The 18,588-nt window shown below is 43.4% G+C and overlaps 1 protein-coding gene across 2 annotated transcripts; it reads left to right on the forward strand.

Annotated features, from left to right (window-relative positions):
- Positions 1–9,875: 9,875 nt before the first annotated feature.
- LOC102419007 (2'-5'-oligoadenylate synthase 1-like) lies at positions 9,876–11,436 on the forward strand. 2 transcript variants are annotated; one of them, XM_023760454.1, is made up of 2 exons: positions 9,876–10,997; positions 11,076–11,436. In XM_023760454.1, the coding sequence occupies exons 1-2, from the start codon at positions 9,933–9,935 to the stop codon at positions 11,097–11,099; spliced, it is 1,089 nt and encodes a 362-aa protein (XP_023616222.1). In that variant the 5' UTR covers positions 9,876–9,932; the 3' UTR covers positions 11,100–11,436. The 2 variants fall into 2 exon arrangements, with proteins under 2 accessions (XP_023616222.1, XP_014317983.1); XM_014462497.2 differs by having other exon boundaries at positions 9,876–11,436.
- Positions 11,437–18,588: the final 7,152 nt, after the last annotated feature.

The following is an 18,588-nucleotide window of genomic DNA, read 5'->3' on the forward strand; positions in this document are numbered from 1 at the left end:
GGGAATCCCCCTCACCCCCCCCCCACTCAGTGTAGGAATTTCATGCACCGGGCTTCTAGTCTAATCTAATAAAAGAGAAACATGAAATTGACCGTACCTTCGCTACACCCAAAGCCACGCCCACCAACCAATCAGAGCGACTATATGCAAATTAACCCAACCAAGATGGCGGCCGGCAGCCACGGAGCTGGAGCAAGCAGGAGGCTTGGTTGCCTCGGCGATGGAGGAAGCCAAGCTTCCCACCTGCCCTGGCCGGCTGTGGCCTCCACTAAAGGCAACAAAGTTTCAATTATAGAAGATAAATAAATCCCAGATACCTGCTTCCAGCCAGCCTCCACTGGGAGCTTGGGTGGCTGGGGGCCGTGGCCAGCCTGCAAACAGCCATCTGCCCCTCACCCATGCTAGCCAGGCACCCCAGCGGACCCCCACCCTGAAGGGGCTGTGGCCAGCCTGCAAACATTCATCATCCCCTCACCCAGGCTAGCCAGGCACCCCATGGAGTGAGGGTCCCTGCTGGGGGCTGTGGCCAGCCTGCAAACAACCTTCAGCCCCTCACCCAGACTAGCCACACCCTCATGGAGGACCCCCCATCCTGAAGGCTTGGCAGCCTGCAACAGCCATCAGCCCCTCACCCAGGCTGGCCAGGCACCCAAGCGGGACGCCCCACCCTGATCCGGGACACCCTTCAGGGCAAACCAGCCAGCCCCCATTCATGCACCAGGCATATAATAAAAGGATAACATGCAAATTGACCCTAACAGCAGAATGACTGGGAATGCCTGGTCACTATGACACACACTGACCACCAGGGGTCAGACGCTCAATGCAGAAGCTGCCTTCTGGTGGTCAGTGCACTCCCATAGGGAGATCTCTGCTCAGCCACAAGCCAGGCTGACGGCTGCCAGCATAGCAGTGATGGCGGGAGCCTCTCCTGCCTCCTCAGCAGCACTAAGGATGTCCCACTGCAGCTTAGGCCTGCCCCTTGCTGGCAAGTGGACATCCCCCGAGGGCTCCTGGGCTGCCAGAGGGATGTCTGACTGCCAGCCTAGGCCCGATTCTCCAGGGAGTGGGCCTAAGCCAGCAGGCAGACAACCCCCGAGGGGTCCCAGACTGCGGGAGGGCACAGGCCGGGCTGAGGGACCCCCCCCCCCCCGAGTGCACAAATTCCTGTGCACCGGCCTCTAGTATTAATATAAGACCCTAAGAACTGAGGTGTTAACATACACATGGGGCTGGAAGAGACAGCCATGAGCCTTGATTGGTATTAAGACCACAATGTGACAGTCTCAAAGAACTCTGTTCCATGAAATGACTAGGAATAACTTCCCACTAAATCGGGAAGCTACAAGGGGAGGTTGTCCTGGCCTGCTATTCTGAGTGAAGGAATTCAAATCTGATGTAGACAGATGGAGGTATTCAATGGAAAAGCTGAGGTAAGTCCCCAAATTAGAACAGGCTTTAGAGCATGTGTTCATCTGACTATTTAAAAATGACCACAATGAGCCCTAGCCAGTTTGGCTCAGTGGATAGAGCATCAGCCTGCAGACCAAAGGGTCCCAGGTTCAATTCCAGTCAAGGGCACATGCCTGGGTTGCAGGCTTGGTCCAACATGCAGGAGGCAGCCAATCAATAATTCGCTCTCATCATTGATGTTTCTATCTCTCCCTTCCTCTCCCTTCCTCTCTGAAATCAATAAAAATATATTTATAAATAAATAAATAAATAAATAAATAAATAATAAATAAATAAATAAGACTATAATGAGTTATATCAAACATTTGCCAGATCTTTGTTTGACTCCTCTGTTTTCTCCTCCCAATAGTTACAAAAACACAATATGGTGCATCCTCTCTAATGGATCTTACGCAGTGGTCTCCCTCGGCCAAATCCACTCTAAGGGGAGATGGCAGCTGTAGGGTGGGTGGTGTTTCCTTCTATCAGAGTCATAGTCCTCTTGTTGGTATACACACTGGCTTTATAGATGCCTGCTGCTAACCAAATAATGCATGTTTATATGGATACACATTCAGTAAGCCAGAGTGGAAGCAAATGAGTATATTTGTGATATATTTTTGGTTGTGTATTCAAACAAAGACCCTTCACAACTGCCAACTTAGATTTTATATGGAAGAACAACAGGGAAATGTTACAAACTTTAACTGTCATACACTAGAAATTTAGCATATGCAGTTGTTCTCACACAACCTTTAGGTTTTGCAATCCAGCTTTATCTCATTTACTATTAGAAACTAGAGGCCCGATGCACGAAATTCATGCAAGAGTAGGCCTTCCTTCTCCCAGCTGCCGGCACTGGCTTCCCTCTGGCACCCAGGACCCGGGCTCCCCTCACAGCCCCAGCTTCATCCGGAATTTCATCCAGAAGGACGTCTACTCTAATTAGCATATTATGCTTTTATTATTATAGATAGTACACATTGTAAATAAGCTACTCAAAACGTTAGCTACCCTTTTTAAAAGTTACATGCATTTATATATTTTCTTAGTAATTTTCTTGTTAATAATGGGAAACAAAAATAAGTTTCTAGGGTTAATGAGAAAATTAAAATATGGATTATTTGGTGGTAATGCTTTAACTTGAAATCCCATTATTACAGTTTTTAAGAATAGAACATGTACTGTTCTAAACTTTTTTTTTAAAGTTACAGATATATACGTGGACAGTAATATTTTCAAAAGTTGAACCTTTTAGTGTGGCAGGAAGCAATATTTAGAATCTGATCTAATGCTTTAAATGCATTTGTCATAGCTCCCAGATTAGTCTTAAGCCAACACAGGACAATGTTTTAACCTCCACTGCCCAGGGGATTAATAAATAATATCTGAAAAGGATAGCCATTCAGTGCCTTGGTACCCATCTACACACTGTTTATTGGTCACCGTGAGCATTAGAACAGAAGGGGGTGTGGCCAGGGTTATTGAAATGCTGCAGATAATGTAAACTAAAAATGAGTCCTGTGAAAGGGATGAGAAAGGATATTACAGAATGCCAATCTAAGAGGAGACATTAAGCCTTAGGCTATAAATATCACAATCTAACTATAGAATCCTGAATTTGCCAAGATCCAAGTTTACACTTCATGAGACAAGCAACTATATTAGCATACTTTTCAGTCCTTTAGGGTAGAATAATTTAGTATTTTAAGGCATATGTTGGGCTGGAACTGGCTCTTACTGGCTGGGAGAGCTGACTGTACCCATTTATTTATTTCTCTATTTTGAAAGCCAGTCAATAATATTTACCAGAAAACCACTTATTTTAACCATTCTATGGTTGTTATATTGTCTATAGATTACAAATCATGAATGTAAAAGGAATTTTAAAGTTCATCTAATCCAAACATCATAATTTCAAACAATAAGAACAGTAAAATAATTTTGCAAAAATCATGCACTAATAAAAGATCCACAATTATAATTCTGTTTTCCTGATTTCTAATCCATCTATCTGCTTACCACAGATAGTGAAGGGAGAGGACACCAATTTCAACCCATTACATATTTATTACAGGTCAACGTTAGGTCAGGCCCTGTGTTCTATGATGTGTGGGATAAAAAAGGAAGCACTAAAAGTGTTGATTAAGCTCATTGTTGACTCTATGATGTAGAAGTGCCACTTAATAGCAGCTCCAAGCGGATGACACTCTCACTAGCCCTATCATATCCACCCATAAAATAAAGATTTTTTTAAAAGAGAGATGAGCCCTGACTGGTTTGGCTCAGTGGATAGAGCGTTGGCCTGCGGACTGAAGGGTCCCAGGTTCGATTCCGGTCAGGGGCATGTACCTTGGTTGTGGGCACATCCCCAATAGGGGGTGTGCAGGAGGCAGCTGATTGATATTTCTCTCTCATTGATGTTTCTAACTCTCTATCCCTCTCCCTTCCTCTCTGTAAAAAATCAATAAAACACATTAAAAAAAATAAAAAGAGAGAGATGAAAGGCCAAATTTGACCTTTAACCTTTGTCTTCTATATCTTAGCCAGGGATCAGCCTCAAAGAATCGGGAAAGCCCTGGTTCAGTGTCCCAGTCGTGTGTGGAAAGCAGAGGGGGACCAGCAGAGAGTGGGAGGGGATAGCTAGTTTCTATTCTATTAATCATAGAAGAAATGGAGGTCATTTAGGTCATTTACTAACTTAAAATTTTATTTTTATTCTTTGAGATAAACTATCCTGATAATTTTTTTCAGATGGCGTATCTTTTCTAAAATCACCTTGAAAATCATTGATCATCCCATGTAGCCTGCATTCATCCTCATGGACTCTATGTAGGGTGAGTCATTAGGGGTCAAAAAGGCATGTGAGGATACAACTACTGGATTGAGGCCAAATGACACAGGATCATTGGCATAGTGGTGTGCAACCAAGAAGGAGAGTTGTCATTTGTTTGTTGAAATATATTTTCATTGATTCTGGATAGGAAAGGAGAGGGAGAGATAGGAACATTAATGATGAGAGAGAATCATTTATCAGCTGCCTCCTGCACGTCCCATACTGGGGATTGAGCCCGCAACCTGGGCATGTGCCCTGACTGGGAATCAAACTGTAACCCCCTGGTTCATAGGTCGACGCTCAACCACTGAGCCATACCAGCTGGTTGAGAATCGTGGTGTGTTTTTTTAATGGGTAGTGAGGAGTAAAAGTAATCTCTGCACTCATACATTATTCTTAATTACATATGGCAACACAAGATGACAGGATAAAACATTCCATGTCTGTCCCCCTCCTGCCCTAGCATGACAGCTCTGCAGAGGCCTTGCTGAGATTTGCCTTGGGATGAAGACCTACCCTGAGCAACTGGTGTAAACAGGCAGAATTCTTTCCAGGGGTTTATCCAATTACCTGTGTGTGGCAAAAAATAAATAAGTTATCACAAAATATTGATTCAGAGCTAGGAGATTCGTTTCAGTTATTTACTTTCCCAAATTAGTCTGACAGAGACTGATCAGTGTTAGAAAGCTTTTAACCCTACTTTGAGCCACTACAACTCAATGGCTGTATAGTCCCACCAAATTGTACTGTACAGTACCTATGTTTTGTTTGTAACAAGATTTTTTTAAATATCAACATGCCTTATTTTTAATGTCAAATAGTCATTTTGATTTATATCACCCTTTGGAAACTAAAAGTCACAAGATGAGTGTTTTCCTGATAACAAGGTAATTTTTTAAATACCCTTCCCTTTTTTACATTAAATTAACTAATATGAATCCTAACCAGATCAAGTCTAACAGCATCCCAGGTAATAGAGAAGGACTACTTCAGATTTCAGAAATAAATATGTCTCTATATATTTATCTGGCTGCTGGTTGACTAGTATTTTATAAAACCTATTGGACATGAAAAGTGCTGTTTGGGCATTTAAGCACATGTTCCAAAATATGTTCACTTCAAATCACATATTTTTTAAACTGTGTATGTGTAAGTGAATAAAATAATTAGGACATAATTTTAATAAATAATTTACATCTTAACTCATTTCAATATAGATTCTGGAAATGTCATTTTTAACATGAATTCCATGCAGCAATGTAACAACTATTTATAATTTCAGTGGTGACTTACATAACTTACATAAAGCAAGATGTTGCCTACTTATACAGACATTACCCCATAAAACGATAGTACCTCACTATGTCAGGCGCCTATAAGTAATTGTATGACATTCTGAAATGAATTTAAAACTGCCCCTTTTGATTAAGTGCAGTAATATCAGATTTCATGTTAAAGTTCATATGTCAGCCAAATTAATTATATTAAATTGAGAAGAATGAGTTAATGAGGAAATTATTTATTGTAATTATTTAACCCTTTTAATTAGCTTGTCCTGCTTGGGACATTCACTGAGCATTCTAAAAAGCTGCTAGACATTTATTGTAAAGCTTGATTGAAATGTTATGAGTGTATTACTGGGTGTGTACTTTATTACTTATCAGCTAGAACAAAAGGATACCTTTTAGGACATGATCAAAATGCTAAATTAAATATCTGGTGCAAATCAGTTGTATAAAAATAACCAAATGAAAACAGTAAATTGTAAAAGGGTCCCACTGACAACTCCAAAGGCTGTAATTTCGAATGTAGACCTTTTTCCTGACACGTCTTGGCCCCAGGCCATGTTTTCGTTCCTCCCTGAGAGCACACAAATGATTCAGCTATCTCCAGGGAAGGTGAAACCTTAACTCCTCCATGACGCCTTTCCCTCGAATGGCATGTGTATTTTTGTTTGCCCAGGTCTGGAAGGTTGGAATGAGGAAGAAATGTGGGCTGAGGTTTCAGGTTGGCTGGTAATTGTTTAATGTTCATGTTTGAGAAGGGTCGAACTTTCTCAAGGATCTTTCATTTCCTAACACTAAATACCCTTAAGCTCACCAGCATCATGGTAAATCCTGCTTCCATTTAGGAAGCTCAGCCTCCACTGTGGCTGCCTTCAGAGCAGGGTGTCCCAATCTCCCAGTACAGAATTTTACCTCCAGACATCTCGAGAATAAGAAAATATGTTTCAAGATCCCAATTTATCATAGTGTAAACTGTCCAATAAAGTAGCAGGATACAAAATAAATATTCGGAATAAGTTCCATTTTTTAAAATATATTTTTATTGATCTCAGAGAGGAAGGGAAAGGCAGAGAGAGATAGAAACATAAATGATGAGAGAGAATCATTGATCTGCTGCCTCCTGCACACCCCCCTACTGGGGATCGAGCTCGCAATCCAGGCACGTGCCCTTAACTGGAATTGAACCCACAACTCTTCGGTCCTCAGGCCAATGCTCTATCCACTGAGCAAACCGGCTAGGGCAAGTTCCATTTTTATACAACAACTAGAGGCCCAGCGGCAAGACCCAGACCCACCGCACTGGGCAGGAGGTGGGACCCAGACTGACTCCCGCTGCGCCAGGCAGGAGGCAGGACCAGACTGACTCACGATGCGCTGGGCAGGACGCCCAGACCCAGACTCACTCCCGCTGTGCCCCAAGACTCAGAGTCAAGTCCCCGCCCACCCATGTGCACCTCGCCATGCACGCAGCCCCGCCCACTCACGCATGCCTCGCTGCACACACAGCCTCCTGGTGACCAGTCTTTGGTCGTTATGATGCGCCGTCATGGTCAAAGGGTTTTTATAATAGAGATAATGCATTATCAAAAAGAGAAATTAAGAAAATAATCCTATTTACAATTGCATTAAAAAAATACCTTGGAACAAATTTAACCAAGAATTTTCTATTGTAGGAAAATTATAAGACATTGAATAAATTGAAGAAGATACAAATAAATGAAAGCATATCCATACTATGGATAGAAAGAATTAGCATCGTAAAAAGACTACCCAAAGCAACCTATCGTTTCCATAAAATTCCTATCAAAATACCAATGGTCTTATTCACAGGGTTAGAACAAATAATCCAAAAATTTATATAGAATCACCAAAGACCCCAAATAGTCACAGCAATCATTAAAAAGAACAAAGTTAGAGGAATCACACTACCTGACATCAAACTGTACTACAATCAAAACAGCATGGCACTGGCATAAAATCAGAAATATAGATAAGTGGAGCAAAATAGAGAGCCCAGAAATAACCCATGACTTTATGGTCAATATTTAACAAAGGAGGCAAGAACATACAATGGGTAAAAACAGTGTATTCAATGAATGATGTTGGGAAAATTGGACAGATACATGCAAAAAATGAAACTAAACCACCTTCTTACACCATACCCAAGAATAAATTTCAATGGATAAATACTTAAATGTTAGACTTGAAGCCATAAAAATCCTAGATGAAAACATAGGTAGTAAAATCTTGGACATTTATCATACCAATATTTTTTCTGATATATCCTGGGCAAAGGAAACAAAAGAAACTATAAGCAAATCAAACTAAAAAGTTTTTGGAAACCATCAACTGTAAAGGAAACCATCAACAAAATTAAAAAGACAACTACTGAATGGAAGAAGATAATTGCCAATGATACATCCAATAAGGGGTTAATATCCAAAATTTATAAAAAATTCATACAACTCAACACCAAAAAAAAGAACAATCCAATTAAAAAATGGGCAGAGGACCTGAATAGACACTTCTTCAAAGTGGACATACAGATGGCCAATAGACATATGGAAAGATGCTCAATGTCAGTAATCATCTGAGAAATGAAAATTAAGACCACAATGAGATTATCACCTCACACCTGTCAGAATGGCTTTCATCAATACCTCAACAACAAATAAGTAGCAGTCTATAAACAGTATGGAGCATCCTCAAACAATTACAAATAGAACTACCTTATGACCCAGCAATTCCACTTCTGGGTATATATCCCAAAAAACCCAAAACACTAAATCAAAAAGATATATGCATCCCTATGCTTATGGCAGAATTACTTAAAATATCTAAGACATGGAAGCAACCCAAATGCCCATCCATAGATGAGTGGATAAAGAAGTTGTAGTACATATATACAATGGAATATTACTTGGCCATAAAAAATGAAATATTACCATTTGCAACAACATGGATAAACCTAGAAGGTATTATGCTAAGTGAAGTAACTCAGAGAAAGAAAAATACCATATGATTCCACTTATACTATGTGGAATCCAAAGAACAAAATCAATGAACAAACAAAAGATAAACAGCCCCAGAGATGCAAAGAACAAACTGATGATTGCCAGTTGGAAGAGGGGTTGGAGGCCTGGGTGAAAAAGGTGAAAGGAGTAAGGAGTTTAATTGGTAGTTACAAGATAATGGGGATATAAAGTACAGCATAGGGAATATAGTCAATTGTTGTTAGATAGGACAAAGGCGAAAACTTGGGTAGTTCCAAATATTATTTCTTGCTAAATGTTAAAATACAGCACAGCATTTTGCAGATGCAGCAGTAGCAGGATGAGCTGACAGGAGCTCAACTGGAGGAATGTGGCCAACTGCAGAGAAGAAATCGACCTGTACATGAGCAATAGCTAAGCCTCCCTTCAAGGAGGCAGGGCTGTGGATAGGAATCCCGTCTCCTTTATTTGCTGCAAGTAAATAAAACTACCTTGCAACCACCAGGTCTCATTTTTTAATAGAAAACTCAAGTGGCAAATCCCTTGAATTCAGTAGCAATAATATTGTAGTAACTATGTAGGATGCCTGGTGGGTCCTTGAAATATCCAGGGGCTCACTTCATAAATTGTATAGTTGCCTAACTGTGCTGTATACCTGAAACTAATCCTATATAATAAAAGGCTAATATGCAAATCGACCAAACCGCGGAATGACCAGTCGCTATGATGTGCACTGACCACCAGGGGGCAGACGCTGAACACAGGAGCTGCCCCCCGGTGGTCAGTGCACTCCCATAGGGGAAGCGGGGCTCAGCCAGAAGCCAGGCTCAGGGCAAGCAGACATCCCCCAAGGGGTCTCTGACTGTGAAGGCACAGCCCAGGCTGAGACCCCCTCCCTCTCCCCCAGTGCACAAATGTGGTGCACTGGGCCTCTAGTATAAAATAATATTGACTGTCATCTGTAACTAAACCTTTTTTAAAAAATCATAGGAGACTATAAAGATTATAGGAGACAACTGTGTCAGCAAGCAACAACAAAAACCAGGAAGAAGGAAACCAAAAATCATATTTGAATTATGATTGCTCTTGGCAATAAGGGGGGTTAAAGAGCAACAGTTTCAGAGTACAGTCTGAAGAAAGGGCTGATAACAAAGACAGCAAGGTGAGGAGCAGGTTGGAAGAGCAGACGCTGTTCCGGGATCCCAGGATTGTTTGACCTGCCAAGAAGCAAAACCAAAGACACAGCTCCTCCCTTCCCAGGAAACGAAACCTAACCCAGTGCAGACTCGGGCAGCAGAAGATAAGAGAGGCTCACACTTCCTGCAGCCAGCTCAGCAGCTCTCCTAGCCCTGCCGGAGCGTCACGATGGAGCTCAGACTAACCCCGGCCAGAAATCTGGACAAGTTCATCGAAGACCACCTCCGGCCAGACACGCCTTTCCGCAGGAGGGTCAAAAAAGCCATCGATGCCATCTGCAGTTTCCTCAAAGAGAGGTGTTTCCAAGGTGCCCCCCACCGAGTCCGGGTGTCCAAAGTGGTGAAGGGCGGCTCCTCGGGCAAAGGCACGACCCTCAGAGGCCGCTCTGACGCTGACCTCGTGGTCTTCCTCAGCGAGCTCAGAAGTTTTCAGGAGCAGTTGGAGCGCCGAGGGGAGTTCATCTGGGAAATCATACGACAGCTGGAAGCCTTTCAGAGAGAGACAGGAGTGGAGTTTGAGATCCATGAGCCTCGATGGGAGAAACCCCGCGCGCTCAGCTTTGTGTTCTGGTCCCCCTGGCTGGACGAGAAGGTGGAGTTTGATGTACTGCCTGCCTTTGACATCCTGGGTCAGTGGGGTCCTGTGCCGCACATCCACGAGGGCTACAGACCTAATCCCCAAATCTACGTCCGGCTCATCAACGAGTGCACGCGCCTGGGGAAGGAGGGCGAGTTCTCCCCCTGCTTCACGGAGCTGCAAAAAGCCTTCCTGCGGCAGCGGCCGACCAAGCTCAAGAGCCTCATCCGCCTGGTCAAGCACTGGTACCAGCTGTGCAAGCAGCGCCTGGGGAAGCCGCTGCCGCCGCAGTACGCCCTGGAGCTGCTGACCGTCCACGCCTGGGAGCGTGGGTGCAAGGAGACCTACTTCAGCACCGCTGAGGGGTTTCGGACGGTCTTGGAACTAGTCGTGCACTACCGGCAGCTTTGCGTCTACTGGACTAAGTATTACGACTTTGAAAATCCTGTCATTTGTCAATATCTGATGACACAGCTCGAGCAACCCATGCCCGTGATTCTGGACCCGGCTGATCCTACCGGAAACGTTGCAGGTGGAGGCGGCTGGCAGCGGCTGGCACAAGAGGCTGCAGCCTGGATGACGTACCCATGCTTGAAGAATTGGGATGGGTCTCCAGTGGACTCCTGGGACACAGGGCTCCCAAGAGAGAGAGAAGATAGCTCGACCTCCACAACAGATGATGATGATGAACAGGACTCTGAATACCATACCTACAAACGATACCAGGAGGACGAGAGCTGGACATGTGCCATCCTCTGAAGCCAGTGTGTCTTAGGGGACAGGGCTCCAGAGTCATGTGGGCCCGCCTCCTCCTTCCCAGGGGGCCACTTTTGATTCAGAGAGGATAGAGGACTGCACCAAGCCAGCAGTGAGTAGGGCAGACCTAGGACCAAAATCCAGGTCTCCTGACCCCACCCTTCCCACTATTCTGTGCTTCTCTTCTTTCATCAGCCCGGCCTCACCCCACCTATTCTCAGACGACAAGAGAAATATAGACAAAAAGAGTGGAATTCCAGCCTTGATTTTCTTCTGTGTACCTGGCGGGAGGGTTTCGGTCCCATTTATTGTCACTTGCAATAAAAATAATCGTCAAAAAAAAAAAAAAGAGAATATATTGTCAAAAGACCACCTTGAGAAAAACAATACATGTTTCAGAAAGAGGAGAAAGAACAGACCCAAGTTCGATTCTGGTCAAGGCCACATGCCTGGGTTGCAGGCTGGATCCGCAGTGTGGGGCGTGCAGGAGTCAGCCGATCAATGCTTTTCTCTCATCATTGATGTTTCTGTCTCTCTGTTCCCCTCCCTTCCTCTCTGAAATCAATAAAAATATATTTTTTAAAAAAGAAAAGAAAGAGGACAGAGAAGAGAGCTTTTCTCTCCCTGAATAAACCGTGAATAAGAGGGAGTCTGCAGGAAGAAGAGGCCAGGAATCAGAGAACCTAGATTCTTCTGGCCTCTCCACTGTTACTCTCTGAGCGTCCCTGTGCAAAGTGGAGATAAGAGCATTTATCCAGCCTTTCTTTCAGGTTTATATTGAAGCCCAAGGGAAAGCATTTTTTAAAAAGGAAAGGTAATACTCAAATGTAATATGTTTACAATGTTTATAGAAGTCATAACTATTCTGAAAAACTATCAAGCCAAAATTTTTATCTATCATGTTGTTTTTAAAGAAGAAATTGACACAAAATAATTACTTTTACAATCCATATATATGATTCTATTGTGCAACATACACAGAAGGGAAGACTTCATAAGCAGTGTTAACATTGTACACTACACGCTATAATTAAAAGCAACCATTTCTGCTAACGTGAACATTTTATTCAAGATCTTTTTAGATTTCTCGTTGTTTTACTTGCCACCCTTCCCCTAACCCAGTCAAATATCAGAGGGAAGGCAGGGGAGGGTGGAGGGGGGAAGAGATCAACCAATGAACTCATATGCATATATGCATAACCCAAGGACACAGACAGTGGGTGGTGAAGGCTTGGGGGGGGGGGGAGAGCGCAATGGGAGAAGAAAAGGGACACATGTGACTTTCAACAATAAAGATTAATTTTTAAAAATGAGAACAGAAAAAAAGAACACCCTCTTTTACAATCATCTAAATTCTCTTCTGATAGAATCTGGCAGTTTGAGCTTTGCCAATAGCCATCTACACCTAGAGGACAGAGATGAACTTTATTTCAAATCCACTCTTTCCTTCAGTTTTATCTCCCTGCTCCCTTGCAGCTCTCTCCTGGACCTCAAAGAGGCTGTGTGGTTTGCCTTTCAGAAAATCAGTGGCTGGTAGATGAAAAGCAGCTCTTGCTTATCTCCCACCGGCTCAAGGTGATTCTGCTCAGGAGCATCTGTGTGAGATCCACTGCCATGTTTCCTTGCAGAGCGGAGAAGTAAAGTGATTACATACTCAAAACCCACCATAAGGAGAGAGTGATGCCCATTTTAAATGGATAGAATCACATCACATGCAAATATATTCATAAGAATAAGTAGAGTGATGGAGTCCTGGTGTTTAGAGTATAAATGTAGGGTGTTTCTGGTTGTGACCCTGATTTTTTTTTTTTGGAAAGGCTATGTCTAAACTTGTTATGGTGTACAAAACTTTATAGGTAGTTTATCACATTCTCTAATAGGTACCTGGGAAGTTATTTGAACTTAGTCGGCTTTAAGGATTATGACTAATAAAGGGCATTAGTAAAGGAGTGTGGGTGGGTGTCTATTTCTGCATAGGTAATAAGAAGCATTGTTTTCCTACTGCAGATACAGCCAGAGTTGCTGATACCCGAGTTGTGTATCCGTCTCTTTTCAAAGGGCGATGTCACAGTCTAACTGTGCCCTATCACAGGCATTGCTTAGCCCTCAATGTTCTTTATATTCCAAGGCCATTTCTTGGACCAGTGCTGGAAAAGAGACCTAAAAACACATACACTCCACAATGCCATTGATATGGGGTTTTTTGGATTGGAACAGGCGGTGTTCCCCTGGGCAGGATGGCTTCCCGGATTCTTTGTTTGTTGGCGTCAAAGAATGAAACCACGGATGGAAGATGGCATAGCAAAGGTGGAAATTTATTGGAGAACAAGCACAGACTCCCACCTGGGGAGGGGGGAACGAGTGCCACCGAGTTCCTTTTCCCCAGGTTTATAAAGGCTGCAGATCTTTGTGCCTTGATAGCCCCTCTGATTGACCACTAATTCCCTTTTGATTTGGTCACTATCGCAACTCCTGAGCTCAAAGATCAAACCTCACATGGGACATATGAGGCTCTTCTTCTCTATTTTGTAAAAACAGTAGGTCCTCGGGTTACGTGGAGATTCCTACGGAGCAATGTAATGTGATTTTCCACCTACATAAGCACCTATGTCACTCACATGGAGCACATACACAGCAGTAATGAAGTGAAACAGTAAAAAAATTAAAAGAAAGATAACAATTCCTGACCTTTACTTGTGGTAAATAAATAATAGAAAACATAAAGCACATATGTACATACATCGAAATGACGAAACTTCTTTTTTTTAATAAATAAATGGGAGATGGCAAGGTAACCACAAAACGACGTACGTTGAGTCTGATGTAACCCAAGGACTGTCTGTAAGGACTGTCCCAGTTCCCTTATTTTATGGAGATGTAACTGCTGCCTCTCCCAACTTCCTTGTCTTATGGAACTGTAACCTCTGCTGGCTTCCTGCTTCCTTGTCTTATGGAAATATAACTGCTGCCTCTTCCAATTCCCTTGTCTTATTGAAATGCAACCTTTGTAGCTCTGTGTTTCTTCCATGGACCCCCTTAATTGCAAAAATTCCCTAAACCTGCCTTTTTCACCTCTAAAAATTCCCATTTCACCATCAAGTCAAAAGTATGCTTTTCTGGGGCCTCATGGTCAATGGCTTTGCTTCAATGATAACACTTTGTTCTACCAGTGATGTAGCTAGTGGGTTATAGTGGGTTATGTCAAGTTTTGGTAGTTTTGGGGGGGGGGGGTTGTGTTTTGTTTTTTTTTGAGGGTGGCAGGGGTAGTATTATTAAAGCAGAGACCTAAAAATCCCTGCCAATCACAGCTCCTCTCTACCAAGCGCCCAAATGAAATTTACACACCAGGGAAAAGAGCAAGTGCAAAACAAGTACCAATTTATGGCTGGGCCAGTGATCACTTCCCCCAGCTCAGAGCTGTTGTAAACCTGAATTAAAACCCATAGCTTAGACTCCGGCTTGTGGCAGAGTCTAAATCTTGGAATCCATTTTCTAGTTTATCATATGGTATGGGAGAAAAAACAAAAGATCAGTTGGCTTAGCATATAAAGAGATAAGAGCAACCACCACAACAAAAAATGTCCAGGTAACTAAAAGGGCCTGATTTCAGCTTACCAACTGTACCACTTGTAATGGAAGAGAAGAGCTAACCTCTGAAAACACAGGAATCTTGCTGTATTAGCCAGGATTCTCCAGAGAAACAGAATATATGTATATATACTGCTATGTATATAGTATTAATGTTATGCCCAGATTTCAAGATCCCCAATAGACCACTAGGGAGCCAGCCAAGTTCCATGCAAAAGCAGAGAGTCTTTTATTATTATTACAGACCCGGGTCTGGCTCCCAGCCTCTACCGACACAACGGCGAGACGAGAGTGCCCGCCCCGTGGGAAAAAAAGGGTTTTAATAGGGGGGTGGAGTGAGGGGAGGAGAGATGACTGTGAGCCCTGCCGATTGGCCAGGTGCAGGTCAGGTCTTGTTACACAGGATGTGGTCATATCTATGGCGCGCACGTCCCTTGATTGTCATTGGTTAGTTTAAAGAAGTCCTGGGTGTGGCTAGCAGAGTAGCAGAGGCTTGGGCTTCCGGGAAGAAGCCTTTGCCGAGCACATGGCCAAGTAAGATGGAGGGCGTAGCCCTCGCCCTTTCATTATAAGGAACTGGCTCACACAATTCCAGAGGCTGGCAAGTCCCAAGATCTGCGGGGTGAGATGGCAAGCTGGAGTCCCAATAGAACTGTAGAACTGATGGGGTAATTCTTGTCAGAAGGCCAGCAAGTTCGAGATGCAAAAAGAGCTGATATCTCTGTTCAAGTTCAAAGGCAGGAAAAGGCCGATGTCCCATTTTTGAAAGTCATCAAGAAGGAAGAATTCTCTCTGACTTGGTGGATGGTCAACCTTTTTGTTCTAATCAGGCCTTTAGCAGATTGGATCTGGCCTACCCACACTGGGGAGGGCAATCTGCTTCAGTCAGACAACCAATTCAAACGTTAATTCATCCAGAAACACCCTCACAGTCACACCCAGGATAGTGTTGGACCAATTATCTGGGCCCTCTGTGGCCCAGTCAAGTTGACACATAAAATTAACCATCACCTGCCCAATAGTAAGTGTGGCCCAAAAACAATGTTCCAGAACCAGACCAATCAGATGAGCATGTCCTCCGTTTGTGAGGTGGAACAAGGAAGGAGAACAGGCAAAATGTGAGAGGGATTCCTCGTCCCTAAATCTACGACTCTTTCCCCTCTCTAGACTTCTTTGAAGGCAGGATGAGTAGCATTTTCACTTCACTAGTCCTCAGAGAAACTAGCACACTGTCAGCACAGAAGTGGGCTTCAATGAGGGTTTATTGAACAAATGAAGAGAATCACTATTCACAACATAAAAAGCGTCAATCAATAGTGATTAAGTCCCAGGTATGTGGCTGCACCCTGGGATATGCAGTGGATGATAATTTTAAAGAGACAGTGCATGGTCCTGGTATAAGGGTTAGCACAAACAAAGGAACTTTAAAAGGGAACAGTGACATAACTGTGCAGCACAGGCTGCAGATGTTCTGAACTTCCCCATGACCACTAACGTGACCACTTCTCAAGGTGGGGGCCTTCGCCTGGATTTAAACACGTTGCCACTTGTGGGATATGTGATGTTGGACAGACTGTTCTGCCTCCTTCAGCCTCATCTTCCTTATCTGTTAAATGGGATTGATCCATGCCTGCTTTACAGATGGGGTCTGAGGTGTGAAGATGAAAATGATTACAAAACATATAGGACTTAGCACAGAGCACACATAAAAATAAAGGTAGCTGTTTTTATACTTTTTATTGTTAACTGACCAGAGGAGAGCTTTCCACCTTATTGTTAGTTCACCCTTGAAAGCACTGTAAACCTCAGAATGTCTCCTTGCTTGAGGTCTTTTTCCACCCATTCGGTGGGAATTAACTAGCCAAGACAGAACAAGTGCTGAGGCTGGCAGGGGGCACTTTGAAGGGCCAGAGAGGAAGGAAACAGGACCTTCCTTTCAGAGGCTCACTCTAAAACCGGGGCCACAAGGAGGGCAGGGAGTGTTACATAGCCATGAGCTGGCTGCGGAAGTTGTTGCAATTCTTGCTGATCTTTGGGGAAGTAAGTAAAGCATAAGAAATATAGTCAATAATATTGTGGTAACTATGTATAGTGGCCAAATGGGATACTGGAATTCTAGAGGGGATTACTATGTAAAATATATGACAGTCTAACCACTAAGCTGTATACCCCAAACCAACACATAATAAAAATACAATAAAGCAAAAATAAATACAAAAATAAAAGTAGTCTAATTGTTTAACCTAAAAAGACAAAGACAAAACAACAAACAAACAAACAAAAAACCCCACCACCACAATATGTAATTCCTTGGAATAAGTTTTATATTGGGACTTTGGATTTTTTTTATTTACATGGATTTTTTTAAATAAATCTTTATTGTTGAAAGTATTATATATGTCCCTTCCTCCCCCCATTGCCCTCTCCCCCCACCTCCTCCTTGGGACTTTTAATTTTAAAACGACCTTAAACATGTCTCGTATTACAAGTATTCATACCAAATAAAGCTGGAGTTTAAAGTTAGCAGGTTATGTTTATCTTTTTTTGTTGTTGTTGCCTTATCTACTTTCCTCAAGGAAAAGTACTGACTGGCCATATAGGAACTTTGGTTCCCCAGGAATAGTCTTCTGTGTGTTGAAATGCCTTGTCATGCTTGGAGGAGGAGCAGCTGCACATTTTGCACCGATAGATCGCCCCGCTGCAGCGTGCAGAGCAGCGTGAGGGAAAGCAGTGCACGTGTGCAGTAGAGTCAGGAGCTGGGCACTTGGCTTTCTCCTTCCTGGCTGTGTGATCTAAGATGTTCATTGTACCCATGCTGAGTCTCAGTCTCCATATCTGCCACGCGTGTTTAATAATTATGTGGGCTTCACGGGGTTGTAGTGAAGATAAATGTGATAGTGTAACTTATCCAAGTGCCTGGCACACAGGAAAGACCTGACACATGGTGTAGCTACTATAATCTTACCTAATAATAGACAAACATGTAAATTGACCATCCCTCTGCTACGCTCACCAGCCAATCAGGAGAGTATGCAAATTAACCCAACAAAGATGGTGGTTAATTTGCATACATAGGCACGAAGTGGTGGAGCGAAGACAGAAGGCTCCGGGCTGGAGCGAAGGCCTGGGTCCCAGGTGCCAGAGGAAAACCGATGCTGGCAGCCAGGGGAAGGGAAGGCCTATTGCATGAATCTCTTCATGCAACGGGCCTCTAGTGAATAATATAAGTTGCCTCACACCCATGCTCGTGTGTGCTTTCTCTAAAATCTCCTGCCACTGAAATGCAAGCAATGGTGAAATTGGGCAGGCAAGATGGATTCTGGCTGCTAGAGGTAGCTTCCTTTGTTCATGGTGTCTCCAGGCCAAGGACAGGGTAGGAAATACAAGGAAAATGGAAAAGCAGCCAGCGATGCCCTGGAGGACTTAGAACATGGCCAGGCGGAGGTGAGTCAAAGTGCAGCAATTATAGAGAACACTTGCCGGATTTGCTGGGGGTGGTAGGGAGACCCTTTTGCTGAAATCTAATGAGGAGCAGGCATGTACTCTGATGAGTAGAAGAGGAAGGCATTGCATGTAGAAGAAAAAGAATGCCCAGCAACTAGGAGCTAAGAGGAAGTGGGAATCAGAGGAGGTAAAAGTAGTGAGGAACGCAGGAGGGGCAATCTACTTGCTTCTGGTACCTCCCAGGCCTGTGTAAAAACAAAGATGGAGGCACTGTGTGCAGAGGGAATCCCAGCATTCTGGATTCCTGGATTGGGATCTGGGGCTCACAGCTCAAGTTGTGTACATCCCCTTGATACCAAGGCATGGCCAGAAGAGGACTGGAACCCAATCTCCTTCCCTACCATTCTATCTCTTGGTCAGCCTTGCTTCTTGATGAGGCCTAAAACCAGGAGCCAACTAA

The sequence above is a fragment of the Myotis lucifugus genome, unplaced genomic scaffold (genome assembly GCF_000147115.1).
Source record: "Myotis lucifugus unplaced genomic scaffold, Myoluc2.0 scaffold_182, whole genome shotgun sequence".
In the NCBI taxonomy this organism is placed as follows: Eukaryota; Metazoa; Chordata; class Mammalia; order Chiroptera; family Vespertilionidae; genus Myotis; species Myotis lucifugus.